Source organism: Scyliorhinus canicula, chromosome 12 (assembly GCF_902713615.1).
Source record: "Scyliorhinus canicula chromosome 12, sScyCan1.1, whole genome shotgun sequence".
Classification (NCBI taxonomy): Eukaryota; Metazoa; Chordata; class Chondrichthyes; order Carcharhiniformes; family Scyliorhinidae; genus Scyliorhinus; species Scyliorhinus canicula.
This window is the reverse complement of record NC_052157.1, coordinates 164545283-164563349: the sequence shown is the minus strand read 5'-3', so window position 1 is coordinate 164563349 and position 18067 is coordinate 164545283. Positions and strand designations below refer to the sequence as shown.

Sequence of the window (18067 nt, the reverse complement as noted above, 5' to 3'; positions counted from 1 at the left end):
ACTCTGAAAACAGATTTCCCTTCGTGTTTATCTGATTTATTGCCACTGTGTAACTCTTGTGCGCCCATTTCAGCATCTCTCCACACAGACAATCAAGTTCACATTACTGAGGTCACGGATTTCAATCACAGGCTGATACTGTTCACAAAATGAAGTGCAGCGTCCATGGGTGTCCCACAGGCTAACAGGTTGTTTGGGTACACAATGTCCTAACCTTGTGCTCAGCAAAACAACTTGATTAGGATTCTGCTTCTCCGTCATCGTTCTTCTCATTAGTCATTCATAACATGAATAGATCAGGCATTTCCTGCCCATGATGGCTGAATATAGATATGACACTGATCAAGACTATTTATTTACCAGCACAGCTGAACAGAACAACATAGAAAGATTTCATAGATCATAGAATTTACAGTGCAGAAGGAGGTCATTTGGCCCATCGAGTCTGCACTAGCCCTTGGAAAGAGCACCCTACCCAAGCCCACACCTCCACCATATCCCCATTACCCAGTAACCACACCCAACACTAAGGGTAATTTTGGACACGAAGGTCAATTTAGCATGGCCAATCCACCTATCCTGCACATCTTTGGACTGTGGGGGGAAACCGGAGCACCCGGAGGAAACCGATGCCGACACGGGGAGAACGTGCAGATTCCGCACAGGCAGTGACACAAGCCGGGAATCGAACCTGGGACCCTGGAACTGTGAAGCAATTGTGCTAACCACTATGCTACTGTGCTGCCCTAGCAGAGGGCAATCTAACTATAGTACATCTACTGGTTCCCCTTTATCCACAGCTCAGGGACGGGATTCTCTGTTGACTCATGCCGAAATAGCGAAATGCGATTGGGCGAAGAATAGGTTCCGACGCCAAAATCGCGGCGGGCACTGATTTGATGCCAAATTGAAATTCTCCATCACCTCGACAGCGGCGTCGGTGCGTAGAGTAAACGTTGCTTGCATATCATTAGCGGGCCCGACCCGGTATTCCCCGTGTCCTCCTGCGATTCTCCGCTTCCGATGGGCTGAGTTCCTAATGGCAAGGTTCACGCATCATGACTGCTGAGGGAGAGAGGGGAGGTAAGATACAGAGAGGAGCGAGTGTGGGCTGCCGGACCAGACACTGGCCGGGCTGGCTGTGGTGAGAGGGCCCTGTCAGGTTCAGGGGAGGGGCGTTGACGAGAGAACAGGCCGGGGTGACCCCCCCGCGGGACTAGGGCGGTGTCCAGGCACAGATCGCTATTACCAAGAGCATCTTGCTGTGTACCCACTGACCACCCACCCTGGCTCCTGGTTCTGTAGAGTGACACCGGCCATACAGGTGCCCCCCACCATCCAGCCACCACTCAACGGAGGCCCACCCAGCGGAGAGGGCATCAGCGGAGTGTGCAGCAGAGGGACAGGAGGAGGAGCTGCCAAGGTGGCGCCGTATGAGGCCTCATGTCATTTGAGGACCTGCCGGACCAGGCATGCCGTTGAAGACTCCGGCTGAGCAGAGAGACAGTGTGACATATCTGCCAGATGATGGCACACCTGGCACTCGGGGATATAGGGGAGGACCGCTCACAGTGGCCATCAAGGTGATGGTCGCCCTAAACCTTTACACAATGGGCTCCTTCCTGTCACTGAGTGGGGACCTGTCCGGGATCCCACAGACCTCAGTATACAGGTGCATCCACTCCGTCATGGAGGCCCTGTATGCCCAGGCGGATCAATGTGGACTGAGCCCACCAGGATGCCTGGGCACCGGGGTTCACCGCCATCACCGAGATGCCCCGGGTCCAGGGGGTGATCGGCGGGATGCTCCAGGTCCAGGGGGTGATTGGCAGAATGCCCCGGGTCCAGGGGGTGATCGGCAGGATCCCCCGGGTCCAGGGGGTGATCGGCGGGATGCCCCGGGTCCAGGGGGTGATCGGCAGGATGCCCCGGGTCCAGGGGGTGATCGGCGGGATGCCCCGGGTCCAGGGGGTGATCGGCAGGATGCCCCGGGTCCAGGGGGTGATCGGCGGGATGCCCGGGGTCCAGGGGGTGATCGGCGGGATGCCCGGGGTCCAGGGTGTGATAGGCGGATGCCCCGGGTCCAGGGGGTGATCGGCGGGATGCCCGGGGTCCAGGAGGTGATCGGCAGAATGCCCCGGGTCCAGGGGGTGATCGGCGGGATGCCCTGGGTCCAGGGGGTGATCGGCAGAATGCCCAGGGTCCAGGGGGTGATCGGCGGGATGCCCGGGGTCCAGGGGGTGATCGGCGGGATGCCCCGGGTCCAGGGGGTGATCGGCGAGATGTATGTCCCCCATACGAGCACCTGCAGATGACAGGCCGCTCTGCACTACTTGATGAATGTGCAGCTGATATGTGACCATCATTCACCTCTGTGCCTGATGCCCAGGCAGTGTGCACAACGCCTTCATCATAGAATTTACAGAATTTACAGTGCAAAAGGAGGCCAATCGGCCCATTGAGTCTGCACCGGCTCTTAGAAAGAGCACCCTACTTAAGCTCACACCTCCAGTCTATCCCCGTAACCCAGTAACCCCAACTCACCTTTTATTTTGGACACTAAGGGCAATTTATCATGGCCAATCCACCTAACCTGCACATCTTTGGACTTTGGGAGGAAACCGGAGCACCCGGAGGAAACCATCGCCCACACGGGGAGAACGTTCAGATTCCGCACAGACAGCGACCCAAGCCGGGAATCGAACCTGGGACCCTGGAGCTGTGAAGCAACTGTGCTAACCACTGTGCTACCGTGCTGCCCATCCTGGCACATTCGACGATTCATGGGATGTTCGAGTCCCCCCCCCACCCCCGGCTGGTGTGTTGGGTCCTGCGCGACAGGGGTTATCCGCTGCAATCTTGGCTGATGATACCAATCTGGAGGCCACAGAAAGACGCAAAGACCTGCTACAACGATGGCCATACGGCGACCAGGTGTGTGATCGAGCAGTGCTTCAGCCTCCTAAAGATGCAGTTCAGGTGCCTGGACCGCTCTGGAGGAGCCATGGGGCCCTGGGAGGCCGAATGACGTGTGCACCAGAGGCAATGCGCACGGGGCGCTCTGATCGTCTCCAGGACCTAGTCTGACCTTTTTTTTCTTGACCTGTTATTATATTCCAATGAAGCTCACTGGAGGTGTTGAGCGATTTGGACAGAGTCAATGGAGAACAACAATGGAGAAAGAGGGAAAATCGACAGTGGATATCTAAGGAAATAAGGGAGAGTATCAAATTGAAGGAAAAAGCATACAAAGTGGCAAAGGTTAGTGGGGGGCTAGAGGACTGGGAAATCTTTAGGGGGCAACAGAAAGCTACTAAAAAAGCTATAAAGAAGAGTAAGATAGATTATGAGAGTAAACTTGCTCATAATATAAAAACAGATAGTAAAAGTTTCTCCAAATATATAAAACAAAAAAGAGTGGCTAAGGTAAATATTGGTCCTTTAGAGGATGAGAAGGGAGATTTAATAATGGGAGATGAGGAAATGGCTGAGGAACTGAACAGGTGTTTTGGGTCGGTCTTCACAGTGGAAGACACAAATAACATGCCAGTGACTGATATAAATGAGGCTATGACAGGTGAGGACCTTGAGACGATTGTTATCACTAAGGAGGTAGTGATGGGCAAGCTAATGGGGCTAAAGGTAGACAAGTCTCCTGGCCCTGATGGAATGCATCCCAGAGTGCTAAAAGAGATGGCTACGGAAATTGCAAATGCACCAGTGATAATTTACCAAAATTCACTAGACTCTGGGGTGGTCCCGGCGGATTGGAAATTAGCAAACGTGACACCACTGTTTAAAAAAGGAGGTAGGCAGAGAGCGGGTAATTATAGGTCAGTGAGCTTAACTTCGGTAGTAGGGAAGATGCTGGAATCTATCATCAAGGAAGAAATTGCGAGGCATCTGGATAGAAATTGTCCCATTGGGCAGACGCAGCATGGGTTCATAAAGGGCAGGTCATGCCTAATTAATTTAGTGGAATTTCTTGAGGACATTACCAGTGCGGTAGAAAACGGGGAGACAATGGATGTGGTATATCTGGATTTCCAGAAAGCCTTTGACAAGGTGCCACACAAAAGGTTGCTGCATAAGGTAAAGATGCATGGCATTAAGGGTAAAATAGTAGCATGGATAGAGGATTGGTTCATTAATAGAAAGCAAAGAGTGGAGATTAATGGGTGTTTCTCTGGTTGGCAAGCAGTAGCTAGTGGTGTCCCTCCGGGATCAGTGTTGGGCCCACAATTGTTCACAATTTACATCGATGATTTGGAGTTGGGGACCAAGGGCAATGTGTCCAAGTTTGCAGGCGACACTAAGATGAGTGGTAAAGCAAAAAGTACAGAGGATACCGGAAGTCTACAGAGGGATTTGGATAGGTTAAGTGAATGGGCTAAGGTCTGGCAGATGGAATACAATGTTGTCAAATGTGAGGTTATCCATTTTGGTAGGAATAACAGCAAACGGGATTATTATTTAAATGATAAAATATTAAAATATGCTACTGTGCAGAGAGACCTGGGTGTGCTAGTGCATAAGTCGCAAAAAGTTGGTTTACAGGTGCAACAGGTGATTAAGAAGGCAAATAGAATTTTGTCTTTCATTGCGCCATTAGAATGGCGTTGGCCCGTCATCGGAAGGCCCTTTCCCGATGGGCTGAGTTCCTGACCGCGTGGTTGATGTGTTGTCTGAGTGGTCAGGAACCCGGCATGGCGGCCGCGGCGTGTGTCCAGCGCCGCCACACTCAGCCAGGAGCTGTGCCGCTGGCCGGGCGGGGCTTCCTCAAGGGCTGGGGGTATTGGTGGGAGTGGCCAGGGGTTGTTCTGTGGGGCAGTATTTGGCAGATGGGGTCTGTGCACGGCCGGCGCCATGTTGTATTGTGCAACCGCCGCAGGACATCACCGTGCGCATGCGCGGCCACGGACCTGGGCATTCGCCAGCCGTTTTTGGTGTGGGAGCCAGGGGTTTCACCGGCGCGGCTGCGAGCCCCTCACCGGTCCCGGAATCGGTGAGGGTTTGCCGCCAATTTTGGCGTCGTAAAACGCCCAGGAATTTTCCATTTCAACAGTGATTTGGCCTTCACAGCCTTCTGCAGCAAAGAGTTCCACAGATTCACCATCCTCTGGCTGAAGATGTTCATTCTCATCTCTGTCTTAAAGGATCGTCCCTTTAGTCTGAGTTGGTGTCCTCTGCTTCTAGTTTTTCCGACAAGTGGAATCATCCTCTCCACGTCCACTCTATCCAGGCCTCGCAGTATCCAGTAAGTTCTATGTTTCTTAGAGAGCTGGAACCAAGATTATGGTCAGCACGGTGATACAGTGGTTAGCTTCATAGCACAGGCTCCCAGGTTCGATTCCCGGCTTGGGTCACTGTCTGTGTGGAGTCTGCACATTCTCCCCGTGTCTGCGTGGGTTTCCTCCGGGTGCTCCGGTTTCCTCCTACAAGTCTCGAAAGACATGCTGTTAGGTGAATTGGACATTCTGAATTCTCCCTGTGTACTCAAACAGGCGCCGGAATGTGGAGACTAGGGGATTTTCACAGTAACTTCATTGCAGTGTTAATATAAGCCTACTTGTGAAACTAATAAAGATTGTTATTATTTGAAAATGAAAATGAAAAATGAAAATCGCTTTATTGTGACGAGTAGGCTTCAATGAAGTTACTGTGAAAAGCCCCTAGTCGCCACATTCCGGCGCCTGTCCGGGGAGGCTGGTACGGGAATCGAACCGTGCTGCTGGCCTGCTTGAAAAGCCAGCGATTTAGCCCAGTGAGCTTACCCTTTCCTCTGCTTTTAAGAATGATAATTTCGCTTTTGGAGTTTCACCAACTGATTCCCCGCCACATGAACCTCTTGTCCAGTCTGGTCAAAGTTCGTCCTTCAGAGTAAGGTTCAGAATTGGACACTTCATTCCAGCTGAGGTCTAACTAATGTTTCCTAAAACCTCTTCATTTCTCACTCTCGAGCGAAAAAACCCAAAACGTGAACAGGGTATTTCCGGGGCCGCCAGTGCCACCAGCTCCCAATCCCGGGAGGTTAGCTCCCAATCCCGGAGTTTAGCCCCCAATCCCGGAGTTTAGCTCCCAATCCCGGAGGTTAGCTCCCAATCCCGGAGTTTAGCTCCCAATCCCGGAGTTTAGCCCCCAATCCCGGAGTTTAGCTCCCAATCCCGGAGTTTAGCTCCCAATCCCGGAGTTTAGCCCCCAATCCCGGAGTTTAGCCCCCAATCCCGGAGTTTAGCCCCCAATCCCGGAGTTTAGGTCCCAATCCCGGAGTTTAGCTCCAAATCCCGGAGTTTAGCCCCAATCCCGGAGTTTAGCTCCCAATCCCGGAGTTTAGCTCCCAATCCCGGAGGTTAGCTCCCAATCCCGGAGTTTAGCTCCCAATCCCCGAGTTTAGCCCCCAATCCCGGAGTTTAGCCCCAATCCCGGAGTTTAGCCCCCAATCCCGGAGTTTAGCCCCAATCCCGGAGTTTAGCTCCCAATCCCGGAGTTTAGCTCCCAATCCCGGAGTTTAGCTCCCAATCCCGGAGTTTAGCCCCCAATCCCGGAGTTTAGCTCCCAATCCCGGAGTTTAGCCCCAATCCCGGAGTTTAGGTCCCAATCCCGGAGTTTAGCTCCCAATCCCGGAGTTTAGCTCCCAATCCCCGAGTTTAGCCCCCAATCCCGGAGTTTAGCCCCAATCCCGGAGTTTAGCCCCCAATCCCGGAGTTTAGCCCCAATCCCGGAGTTTAGCTCCCAATCCCGGAGTTTAGCCCCCAATCCCGGAGTTTAGCTCCCAATCCCGGAGTTTAGCTCCCAATCCCGGAGTTTAGCCCCCAATCCCGGAGTTTAGCTCCCAATCCCGGAGTTTAGCCCCAATCCCGGAGTTTAGGTCTGTCTCTCTCCCGGTGCTGCCTCCCGAGCGGCTGGATTGGTTTCGATTTGCTCAGAGCTCCTCCTGACCTTCGCTTCCCGACACTCACAGACCCGGGATTCCCGGCCTGGGATTGTGGGATTCCCGGTTTGGGATTGTGGGATTCCCAGCCGCGGCAGCAGAGCTCCCAGGCCCGGGATTCCCGGTTTGGGATTGGGGGATTCCCAGCCGCGGCAGCAGAGCTCCCAGACCCCGGGATTCCCGGTTTGGGATTGGGGGATTCCCAGCCGCGGCAGCAGAGCTCCCAGGCCCGGGATTCCCGGCTCTGCGCCATGGACACGGAGCCGCCACAGCCCAGCAGCCGGCACAGGTCAGAGCCGCTCATCCCGCACGGACTGGGGTTTGGGGGCAACCTGTACCCGAACTCCCGGCACCCCCACCCCCGGGGACACTCCCCACCCCCAGGGAACACACCCAACCCCCCGAGGGACACCCCCACCCCCAGGGACACCCCCACCCCCCCAGAGGCACCCCCCACCCCCCGGGAACACACCCAACCCCCCCAGGGACACCCCCACCCCCCCCAGAGGCACCCCCAACCCCCCCAGGGACACCCCCAACCCCCAGGGAACACCCCCAACCCCCCGAGGGACACCCCCACCCCCAGGGAACACCCCCACCCCCCCCCGGGGACACCCCCAACCCCCCGGTAACACCCCCAACCCCCCCAGGGACACCCCCAACCCCCAGGGACACCCCCACCCCCCCAGAGGCACCCCCAACCCCCCCAGGGACACCCCCAACCCCCAGGGACACCCCCAACCCCCCAGAGACACCCCCAACCCCCCAGGAACACCCCCAACCCCCCGGGGACACCCCCACCCCCCCGGGAACACCCCCAACCCCCCGAGGGACACCCCCACCCCCAGGGACACCCCCAACCCCCCGGGAACACCCCCAACCCCCAGGGACACCCCCAACCCCCCAGGGACACCCCCAACCCCCCAGGGACACCCCCACCCCCCCGGGAACACCCCCAACCCCCCGAGGGACACCCCCAACCCCCCGGGAACACCCCCAACCCCCCGGGAACACCCCCAACCCCCAGGGACACCCCCAACCCCCCAGGGACACCCCCAACCCCCCAGGGACACCCCCAACCCCCCAGGGACACCCCCACCCCGGGGACCTCCCCACCCCCCAGGAACACCCCCAACCCCCCGGGAACACCCCCAACCCCCAGGGACACCCCCAACCCCCCAGGGACACCCCCAACCCCCCAGGGACACCCCCAACCCCCCAGGGACACCCCCACCCCGGGGACCACCCCACCCCCCAGGAACATCCCCAACCCCCCGGGGACACCCCCAACTCCCAGGGACACCCCCAACTCCCAGGGACACCCCCAACCCCCCAGGGACAGCCCCAACCCCCCAGGGACAGCCCCAACCCCCCAGGGACAGCCCCAACCCCCCAGGGACACCCCCACCCCCAGGGAACACCCCCAACCCCCAGGGACACCCCCAACCCCCCAGGGACACCCCAACCCCCCAGGGACACCCCAACCCCCCAGAGACACCCACACCCCGAGGGACACCCCCACCCCCAGGGACATCCCCACCCCGAGGGACACCCCCAACCCCCCAGGGACACCCCCAACCCCCCAGGGACACCCCCAACCCCCCAGGGACACCCCCAACCCCCCGGGAACACCCCCAACCCCCAGGGACACCCCCAACCCCCCAGGGACACCCCCAACCCCCCAGGGACACCCCCAACCCCCCGGGGACACCCCCACCCCCCCCGGGAACACCCCCAACCCCCAGGGACACCCCCAACCCCCAGGGACACCCCCAACCCCCCAGGGACACCCTCAACCCCCCGGGAACACCCCCAACCCCCCGGGAACACCCCCAACCCCCCGGGAACACCCCACCCCCAGGGAACACCCCCAACCCCCCGGGGACACCCCCAACCCCCCAGGGACACCCCCACCCCCAGGGACACCCCCAACCCCCCGGGAACACCCCCAACCCCCCAGGGACATCCCCAACCCCCCGGGGACACCCCCGGGGACACCCCCAACCCCCAGGGACACCCCCACCCCCAGTGACACCCCCACCCCCAGTGACACCCCCACCCCCAGGGACACCCCCACCCCCCAGGGACACCTCCACCCCGAGGGACACCCCCAACCCCCCGGGGACACCCCCACCCCCCCAGGGACACCGCCACCCCCCAGGGACACCCCCAACCTCCGAGGACACCCCCAACCCCCCCCCCCCCCCCCCCGGGGACACCCCCAACCCCCCGGGTACACCCCCAGGGACACCCCACCCCTCAGGGACACCCCAACCCCCAGGGGACACCCCAACCCCCCGGGGGCACCCCCAACCCCCGAGGACACCCCCACCCCCCAGGGACACCCCCACCCCCCAGGGACACCCCCAACCGCCCCCCCCCGGGGACACCCCCAACACCCGAGGGACACCCCCAACCCCCGAGGGACACCCCCAACCCGCCAGAGACACCCCCAATCCGCCAGAGACACCCCAACCCCCCTGGGACACCCCCAATCCCCCAGGGACACCCCAACCCCCCCAGGGACACCCCAACCCCCCAGAGACACCCCCAACCTGCCAGAGACACCCCCAATCCGCCAGAGACACCCCAACCCCCCCCAGGGACACCACCACTCCCCCAGGGACCCCCCCCCCCAGGACACCCCAACCCCCTGGGGACACCCCCAACCTGCCAGAGACACCCCCAACCTGCCAGAGACACCCCAACCCCCCTGGGACACCCCCAATACCCCTGGGACACCCCCAACCGCCTCAGAGACACCCCCAACCCCCCAGAGACACCCCCAACCTGCCAGAGACACCCCCAATCCCCAGAGACACCCCCAATCCCCCAGAGACACCCCCAATCCCCCAGAGACACCCCCAACCCGCCAGAGACACCCCCAATCCGCCAGAGACACCCCAACCCCCCTGGGACTCCCCCAGACACTGCAACCCCCCCCAGGGACACCCCAATCCCCCAGAGACACCCCCCAGGGACACCCCCAATCCCCCAGGGACACTGCAACCCCCCAGAGACACCCCCACCCCCCAGGGACACCCCCGGAGACATCCCGAACCCTCCAGGGACACCCCGAGGGACACCCCAACCCCCCCAGTGGGTCACAGATTCCCCATGGACACCGCCAGGGACACCCCCAACCCTCCAGAGACACCCCAACCCTCCAGAGACACCCCCAACCCTCCAGAGACACCCCCAACCCTCCAGAGACACCCCCAATCCACCAGAGAGATTCCCCAATCCCCCAGAGACATTCCACCCGCCGCCCACTCATTCGCGAAGGTTATCGGCGCCGGGAGAGCTGAAACTCCACTCACTGTAACACTGATATAACCCACACCCCTCACTGTAACACTCTGATATACACTACATCCCTCACTGTAACACTGATATAACCCACACCCTTCACTGTAACACTGATATAACCCACACCCCTCACTGTAACACTGATATAGCCCACACCCCTCACTGTAACACTGATATAACCCACACCCCTCACTGTGACACTGATATACCCCTCACCCCTCACTGTAACACTGATATACCCCACACCCCTCACTGTAACACTCTGATATACCCCACACCCCTCACTGTAACACTCTGATATACCCCATACCCCTCACTGTGACACTGATATACCCCTCACCCCTCACTGTAACACTGATATACCCCACACCCCTCACTGTAACACTCTGATATACCCCACACCCCTCACTGTAACACTCTGATATACCCCACACCCCTCACTGTAACACTCTGATATACCCCACACCCCTCACTGTAACACTCTGATATACCCCACACCCCTCACTGTAACACTCTGATATACCCCACACCCCTCACTGTAACACTGATATACCGCACACCCCTCACTGTAACACTCTGATATACACCACACCCCTCACTGTAACACTCTGATATACCCCACACCCCTCACTGTAACACTGATATACCCCACACCCCTCACTGTAACACTCTGATATACCCCACACCCCTCACTGTAACACTGATATACCCCACACCCCTCACTGTAACACACTGATATACCCCACACCCCTCACTGTAACACTGATATACCCCACACCCCTCACTGTAACACTGATATACCCCACAGCCCTCACTGTAACACACTGATATACCCCACACCCCTCACTGTAACACTGATATACCCCACACCCCTCACTGTAACACTGATATACCCCACACCCCTCACTGTAACACTCTGATATACCCCACACCCCTCACTGTAACACTGATATACCCCACACCCCTCACTGTAACACTCTGATATACCCCACACCCCTCACTGTAACACTCTGATATACCCCACACCCTTCACTGTAACACTGATATACCCCACACCCCTCACTGTAACACTGATATACCCCACACCCCTCACTGTAACACTGATATACCCCACACCCCTCACTGTAACACTGATATACCCCACACCTCTCACTGTGACACTCTGATATACCCCACACCCCTCACTGTAACACTGATATACCCCACACCCCTCACTGTAACACTGATATACCCCACACCCCTCACTGTAACACTGATATACCCCACACCCCTCACTGTAACACTCTGATATACCCCACACCCCTCACTGTAACACTCTGATATACCCCACACCCCTCACTGTAACTCTGATATACCCCACACCCCTCACTGTAACACTGATATATCCCACACCCCTCACTGTAACCCTCTGATATATCCCACACCCCTCACTGTAACACTCTGATATACCCCACACCCCTCACTGTAACACTCTGATATACCCCACACCCCTCACTGTAACTCTGATATACCCCACACCCCTCACTGTAACACTGATATACCCCACACCCCTCACTGTAACACTGATATAACCCACACCCCTCACTGTGACACTCTGAAATACCCCACACCCCTCACTGTAACACTGATATACCCCACACCCCTCACTGTAACACTGATATATCCCACACCCCTCACTGTAACACTGATATACCCCACACCCCTCACAGTAACACTGATATACCCCACACACCCTCACTGTAACACTCTGATATACCCCACACCCCTCACTGTAACACTCTGATATACCCCACACCCCTCACTGTAACACTGATATACCCCACACCCCTCACTGTAACACTCTGATATACCCCACACCCCTCACTGTAACACTGATATACCCCACACCCCTCACTGTAACACTGATATACCCCACACCCCTCACTGTAACACTGATATACCCCACACCCCTCACTGTAACACTGATATACCCCTCACCCCTCACTGTAACACTGATATACCCCACACCCCTCACTGTAACACTCTGATATACCCCACACCCTTCACTGTAACACTGATATACCCCACACCCCTCACTGTAACACTCTGATATACACCACACCCCTCACTGTAACACTGATATACCCCACACCCCTCACTGTAACACTCTGATATACCCCACACCCCTCACTGTAACACTGATATACCCCACACCCCTCACTGTAACACTGATATACCCCACACCCCTCACTGTAATACTGATATACCCCACACCCCTCACTGTAACACTGATATACCCCTCACCCCTCACTGTAACACTGATATACCCCACACCCCTCACTGTAACACTCTGATATACCCCACACCCTTCACTGTAACACTGATATACCCCACACCCCTCACTGTAACACTCTGATATACACCACACCCCTCACTGTAACACTCTGATATACCCCACACCCCTCACTGTAACACTGATATACCCCACACCACTCACTGTAACACTGATATACCCCACACCCCTCACTGTAACACTGATATACCCCACACCCCTCACTGTAACACTCTGATATACCCCACACCCCTCACTGTAACACTCTGATATACCCCACACCCCTCACTGTAACACTGATATACCCCACACCCTTCACTGTAACACTCTGATATAACCCACACCCCTCACTGTATAACTCTGATATACCCCACACCCCTCACTGTATAACTCTGATATACCCCACACCCCTCACTGTAACACTGATATAACCCACACCCCTCACTGTAACACTGATATACCCCACACCCCTCACTGTAACACTGATATACCCCACACCCCTCACTGTAACACTGATATACCCACACCCCTCACTGTAACACTGCTATACCCCACACCCCTCACTGTAACACTGATATAACCCACACCCCTCACTGTAACACTGATATACCCCACACCCCTCACTGTATAACTCTGATATACCCCACACCCCTCACTGTAACACTGATATAACCCACACCCCTCACTGTAACACTGATATACCCCACACCCCTCACTGTAACACTGATATACCCCACACCCCTCACTGTAACACTGATATACCCCACACCCCTCACTGTAACACTGATATACCCCACACCCCCCACTGTAACACTGATATACCCCACCCCCCTCACTGTAACACTGATATACCCCACACCCCTCACTGTAACACTGATATACCCCACACCCCTCACTGTGACACTGATATACCCCACACCCCTCACTGTAACACTGATATACCCCACCCCCCTCACTGTAACACTGATATACCCCACACCCCTCACTGTAACACTGATATACCCCACACCCCTCACTGTAACACTGATATACCCCACACCCCTCACTGTAACACTGATATACCCCACACCCCTCACTGTAACACTGATATACCCCACACCCCTCACTGTAACACTGATATACCCCACACCCCTCACTGTAACACTCTGATATACCCCACACCCCTCACTGTAACACTGATATAACCCACACCCCTCACTGTGACACTGATATACCCCACACCCCTCACTGTAACACTGATATACCCCACACTCCTCACTGTGACACTCTGATATACCCCACACCCCTCACTGTAACACTGATATACCCCACACCCCTCACTGTAACACTGATATACCCCACACCCCTCACTGTAACACTGATATACCCCACACTCCTCACTGTGACACTCTGATATACCCCACACCCCTCACTGTAACACTGATATATCCCACACCCCTCACTGTAACACTGATATACCCCACACCCCTCACTGTAACACTGATATACCCCACACCCCTCACTGTAACACTGATATACCCCACACCCCTCACTGTAACACTGATATACCCCACACCCCTCACTGTAACACTGATATACCCCACACCCCTCACTGTAACACTCTGATATACCCCACACCCCTCACTGTAACACTGATATACCCCACACCCCTCACTGTGACACTCTGATATACACCACACCCCTCACTGTAACACTCTGATATACCCCACACCCCTCACTGTAACACTGATATACCCCACACCCCTCACTGTAACACTCTGATATACCCCACACCCCTCACTGTAACACTGATATACCCCACACCCCTCACTGTGACACTCTGATATACACCACACCCCTCACTGTAACACTCTGATATACCCCACACCCCTCACTGTAACACTGATATATCCCACACCCCTCACTGTAACACTCTGATATACCCCACACCCCTCACTGTGACACTCTGATATACCCCACACCCCTCACTGTAACACTCTGATATACCCCACACCCCTCACTGTAACACTGATATACCGCACACCCCTCACTGTAACACTCTGATATACCCCACACCCCTCACTGTAACACTGATATACCCCACACCCCTCACTGTAACACTCTGATATACCCCACACCCCTCACTGTAACACTGATATACCCCACACCCCTCACTGTGACACTCTGATATACACCACACCCCTCACTGTAACACTCTGATATACCCCACACCCCTCACTGTGACACTCTGATATACCCCACACCCCTCACTGTAACACTGATATACCCCACACCCCTCACTGTAACACTGATATATCCCACACCCCTCACTGTAACAGTGATATAGCCCACACCCCTCACTGTAACACTGATATACCCCACACCCCTCACTGTAACACTGATATACACCACACCCCCCACTGTAACACTGATATACCCCACACCCCTCACTGTAACACTGATATATCCCACACCCCTCACTGTAACACTGATATACCCCACACCCCTCACTGTAACACTCTGATATACCCCACACCCCTCACTGTAACACTCTGATATACACCACACCCCTCACTGTAACACTGATATACCCCACCCCCTCACTGTAACACTGATATACCCCACACCCCTCACTGTAACACTGATATACACCACACCCCCCACTGTAACACTCTGATATACCTCACACCCCTCACTGTAACACTCTGAAATACCCCACAGCCCTCACTGTAACACTCTGATATACCTCCCGCACCCCTCACTGGAACACTGATATACCCCACACCCCTCACAGTAACACTCTGAAATACCCCACACCCCTCACTGTAACACACTGATATACCCCACACCCCTCACTGTAACACTCTGATACACCCCACACCCCTCACTGTAACACTCTGATACACCCCCACCCCTCACTGTAACACTCTCTGATATACCCCACACCCCTCACTGTAACACTGATATACCCCACACCCCTCAATGTAACAGTCTGATACACCCCTCACTGTAACACTCTGATATACCCCCCACACCCCTCACTGTAACACTCTCTGATATACCCCACAGCCCTCACTGTAACACTCTGATATATCCCACACCCCTCACTGTAACACTCCGATCTACCCCACACCCCTCACTGTAACACTGATGCACCCCACACCCCTCACTGTAGCACTCTGATACACCCCACACCCCTCACGGTAACACTCTGATATACCCCTCACCCCTCACTGTAACACTCTCTGATGTACCCCACACCCCTCACTGTAACACTCTCTGATGTACCCCACACCCCTCACTGTAACACTCTGATATTCCCCACACCCCTCACTGTAACACTCTCATACACCCCACACCCCTCACTGTAACACACTGATATATCCCACACCCCTCATTGTAACACTCTGATGCACCCCACACACCTCACTGTAACACTCTGATATATCCCACACCCCTCACTGCAACACTCCGATCTACCCCACACCCCTCACTGTGGCACTCTGATACACACCACACCCCTCACTGTAACACTCTGATACACACCACACCCCTCACTGTAACACTCTGATACACCCCACACCCCTCACTGTAACACTCTCTGATATACCCTTCAACCCTCACTGTAACACTCTCTGATATACCCCACACCCCTCATTGTAACACTCTGATATACCCCACACCCCTCACTGTAACACTCTGATATATCCCACAACCTTCACTGTAACACTCTGATATACCCCTGACTGTAACACTCTGATATACCCCACACCCCTCACTGAAACACTCTGATCCCACACCCCTCACTGTAACACTCTGATCCCACACCCTTCACTGTAACTCTCTGATATATCCCACACACTTCACTGTAACACTCTGATATATCCCACACCCCTCACTGTAACTCTCTGATATACCCCACAACCCTCACTGCAACACTCTTATAGACCCCAACACCCCTCACTAACACTCTGATATACCCCACACCCCTCACTGTAACACTCTCTGATATACTCCACACCCCTCACTGTAACACTCTCTGAAATACCCCTCACTGTAACACTCTGATATACCTCATGCCCCTCACTGTAACAGTCTGATATACCCCACACCCCTCACTAACACTCTGATATACCCAACACCCCTCACTGTCACAGTCTGATATACCCCACACCCCTCACTGTAACACTCTGATATACCCCACACCCCTCCCTGTAGCACTCTGATATACCCCACACCCTCACTGTAACACACTGATATACCCCACACCTCTCACTGTCACACTCTGATATACCCCAGAACCCTCTCTGTAACAGTCTGATATACCCCCGCACCCTTCACAGTAACACTCGTATAGACCCCAACACCCCTCACTGTAACACTCTGATATACCCCACACCCCTCACTGTAACACTCTGATATACCCCACACCCCTCACTGTAACACTCTGATATACCCCACACCCCTCACTGTAACACTCTGATATACCCCACTCCCCCCACTGTGACACTGATGTACCCGACACCCCTCACTGTAACAGTCTGATATACCCCATACCCTTCACTGTAACACTCTGATATACCCCACACCCTTCACTGTAACACTCTGATATACCCCACACCCCTCACTGTAACACTCTTATAGACCCCAACACCCCTCACTGTAACACTCTGATATACCCCACACCCCTCACTGTAACACTCTGATATACCCCACACCCTTCACTGTAACACTCTGATATACCCCACACCCCTCACTGTAACACTCTTATAGACCCCAACACCCTTCACTGTAACACTCTGATATATCCCCACACTCCTCACTGTAACACTCTGATATACCCCACACCCCTCACTGTAACAGTCTGATATATCCCACACCACTCACTGTAACAATCTGATATACCCCACATCCTTCACTGTATAACTCTGATATACCCCACACCCCTCACTGTAACACTCTGATATACCCCACACCCCTCACTGTAACACTCTGATATACCCCACACCCCTCACTGTAACACTCTTATAGACCCCAACACCCCTCACTGTAACACTCTGATATATCCCACACCCTTCACTGTATAACTCTGATATACCCCACACCCCTCACTGTAACACTCTGATATACCCCACACCCCTCACTGTAACACTCTGATATACCCCACACCCCTCACTGTAACACTCTGATATACCCCACACCCCTCACTGTAACACTCTTATAGACCCCAACACCCCTCACTGTAACACTCTGATATATCCCACACACCTCACTGTCACAGTCTGATATACCCCACACCCCTCACTGTAACCCTCTGATATATCCCACACCCCTCACTGTAACACTCTGATATACCCCACACCCCTCACTGTAACCCTCTGATATATCCCACACCCCTCACTGTAACACTCTGATATATCCCACACCCCTCACTGTAACACTCTGATATATCCCACACCCCTCACTGTAACACTCTGATATATCCCACACCCGTCACTGTAACACTCTGATATACCCCACACCCCTCACTGTAACAC

The 18067-nt window shown here is 55.1% G+C and overlaps 1 protein-coding gene across 2 annotated transcripts in view; it reads left to right on the top strand.

Moving 5' to 3' along the window:
* The first annotated feature begins 6750 nt into the window (after positions 1 to 6750).
* The window catches only part of cenpv (centromere protein V), a 54806-nt gene continuing 43489 nt past the window's right edge, over positions 6751 to 18067 (top strand). The window contains exons 1-2 of one of the 2 annotated variants that reach the window (XM_038814804.1): positions 6752 to 6962; positions 7102 to 7220. In XM_038814804.1, coding sequence (XP_038670732.1) covers positions 7183 to 7220 — 38 coding nt within the window. In that variant the 5' untranslated portion in view covers positions 6752 to 6962; positions 7102 to 7182. Of the gene's footprint in view, positions 7221 to 18067 lie in introns of both variants that reach the window. The other variant, XM_038814805.1, reaches the window with a different exon arrangement.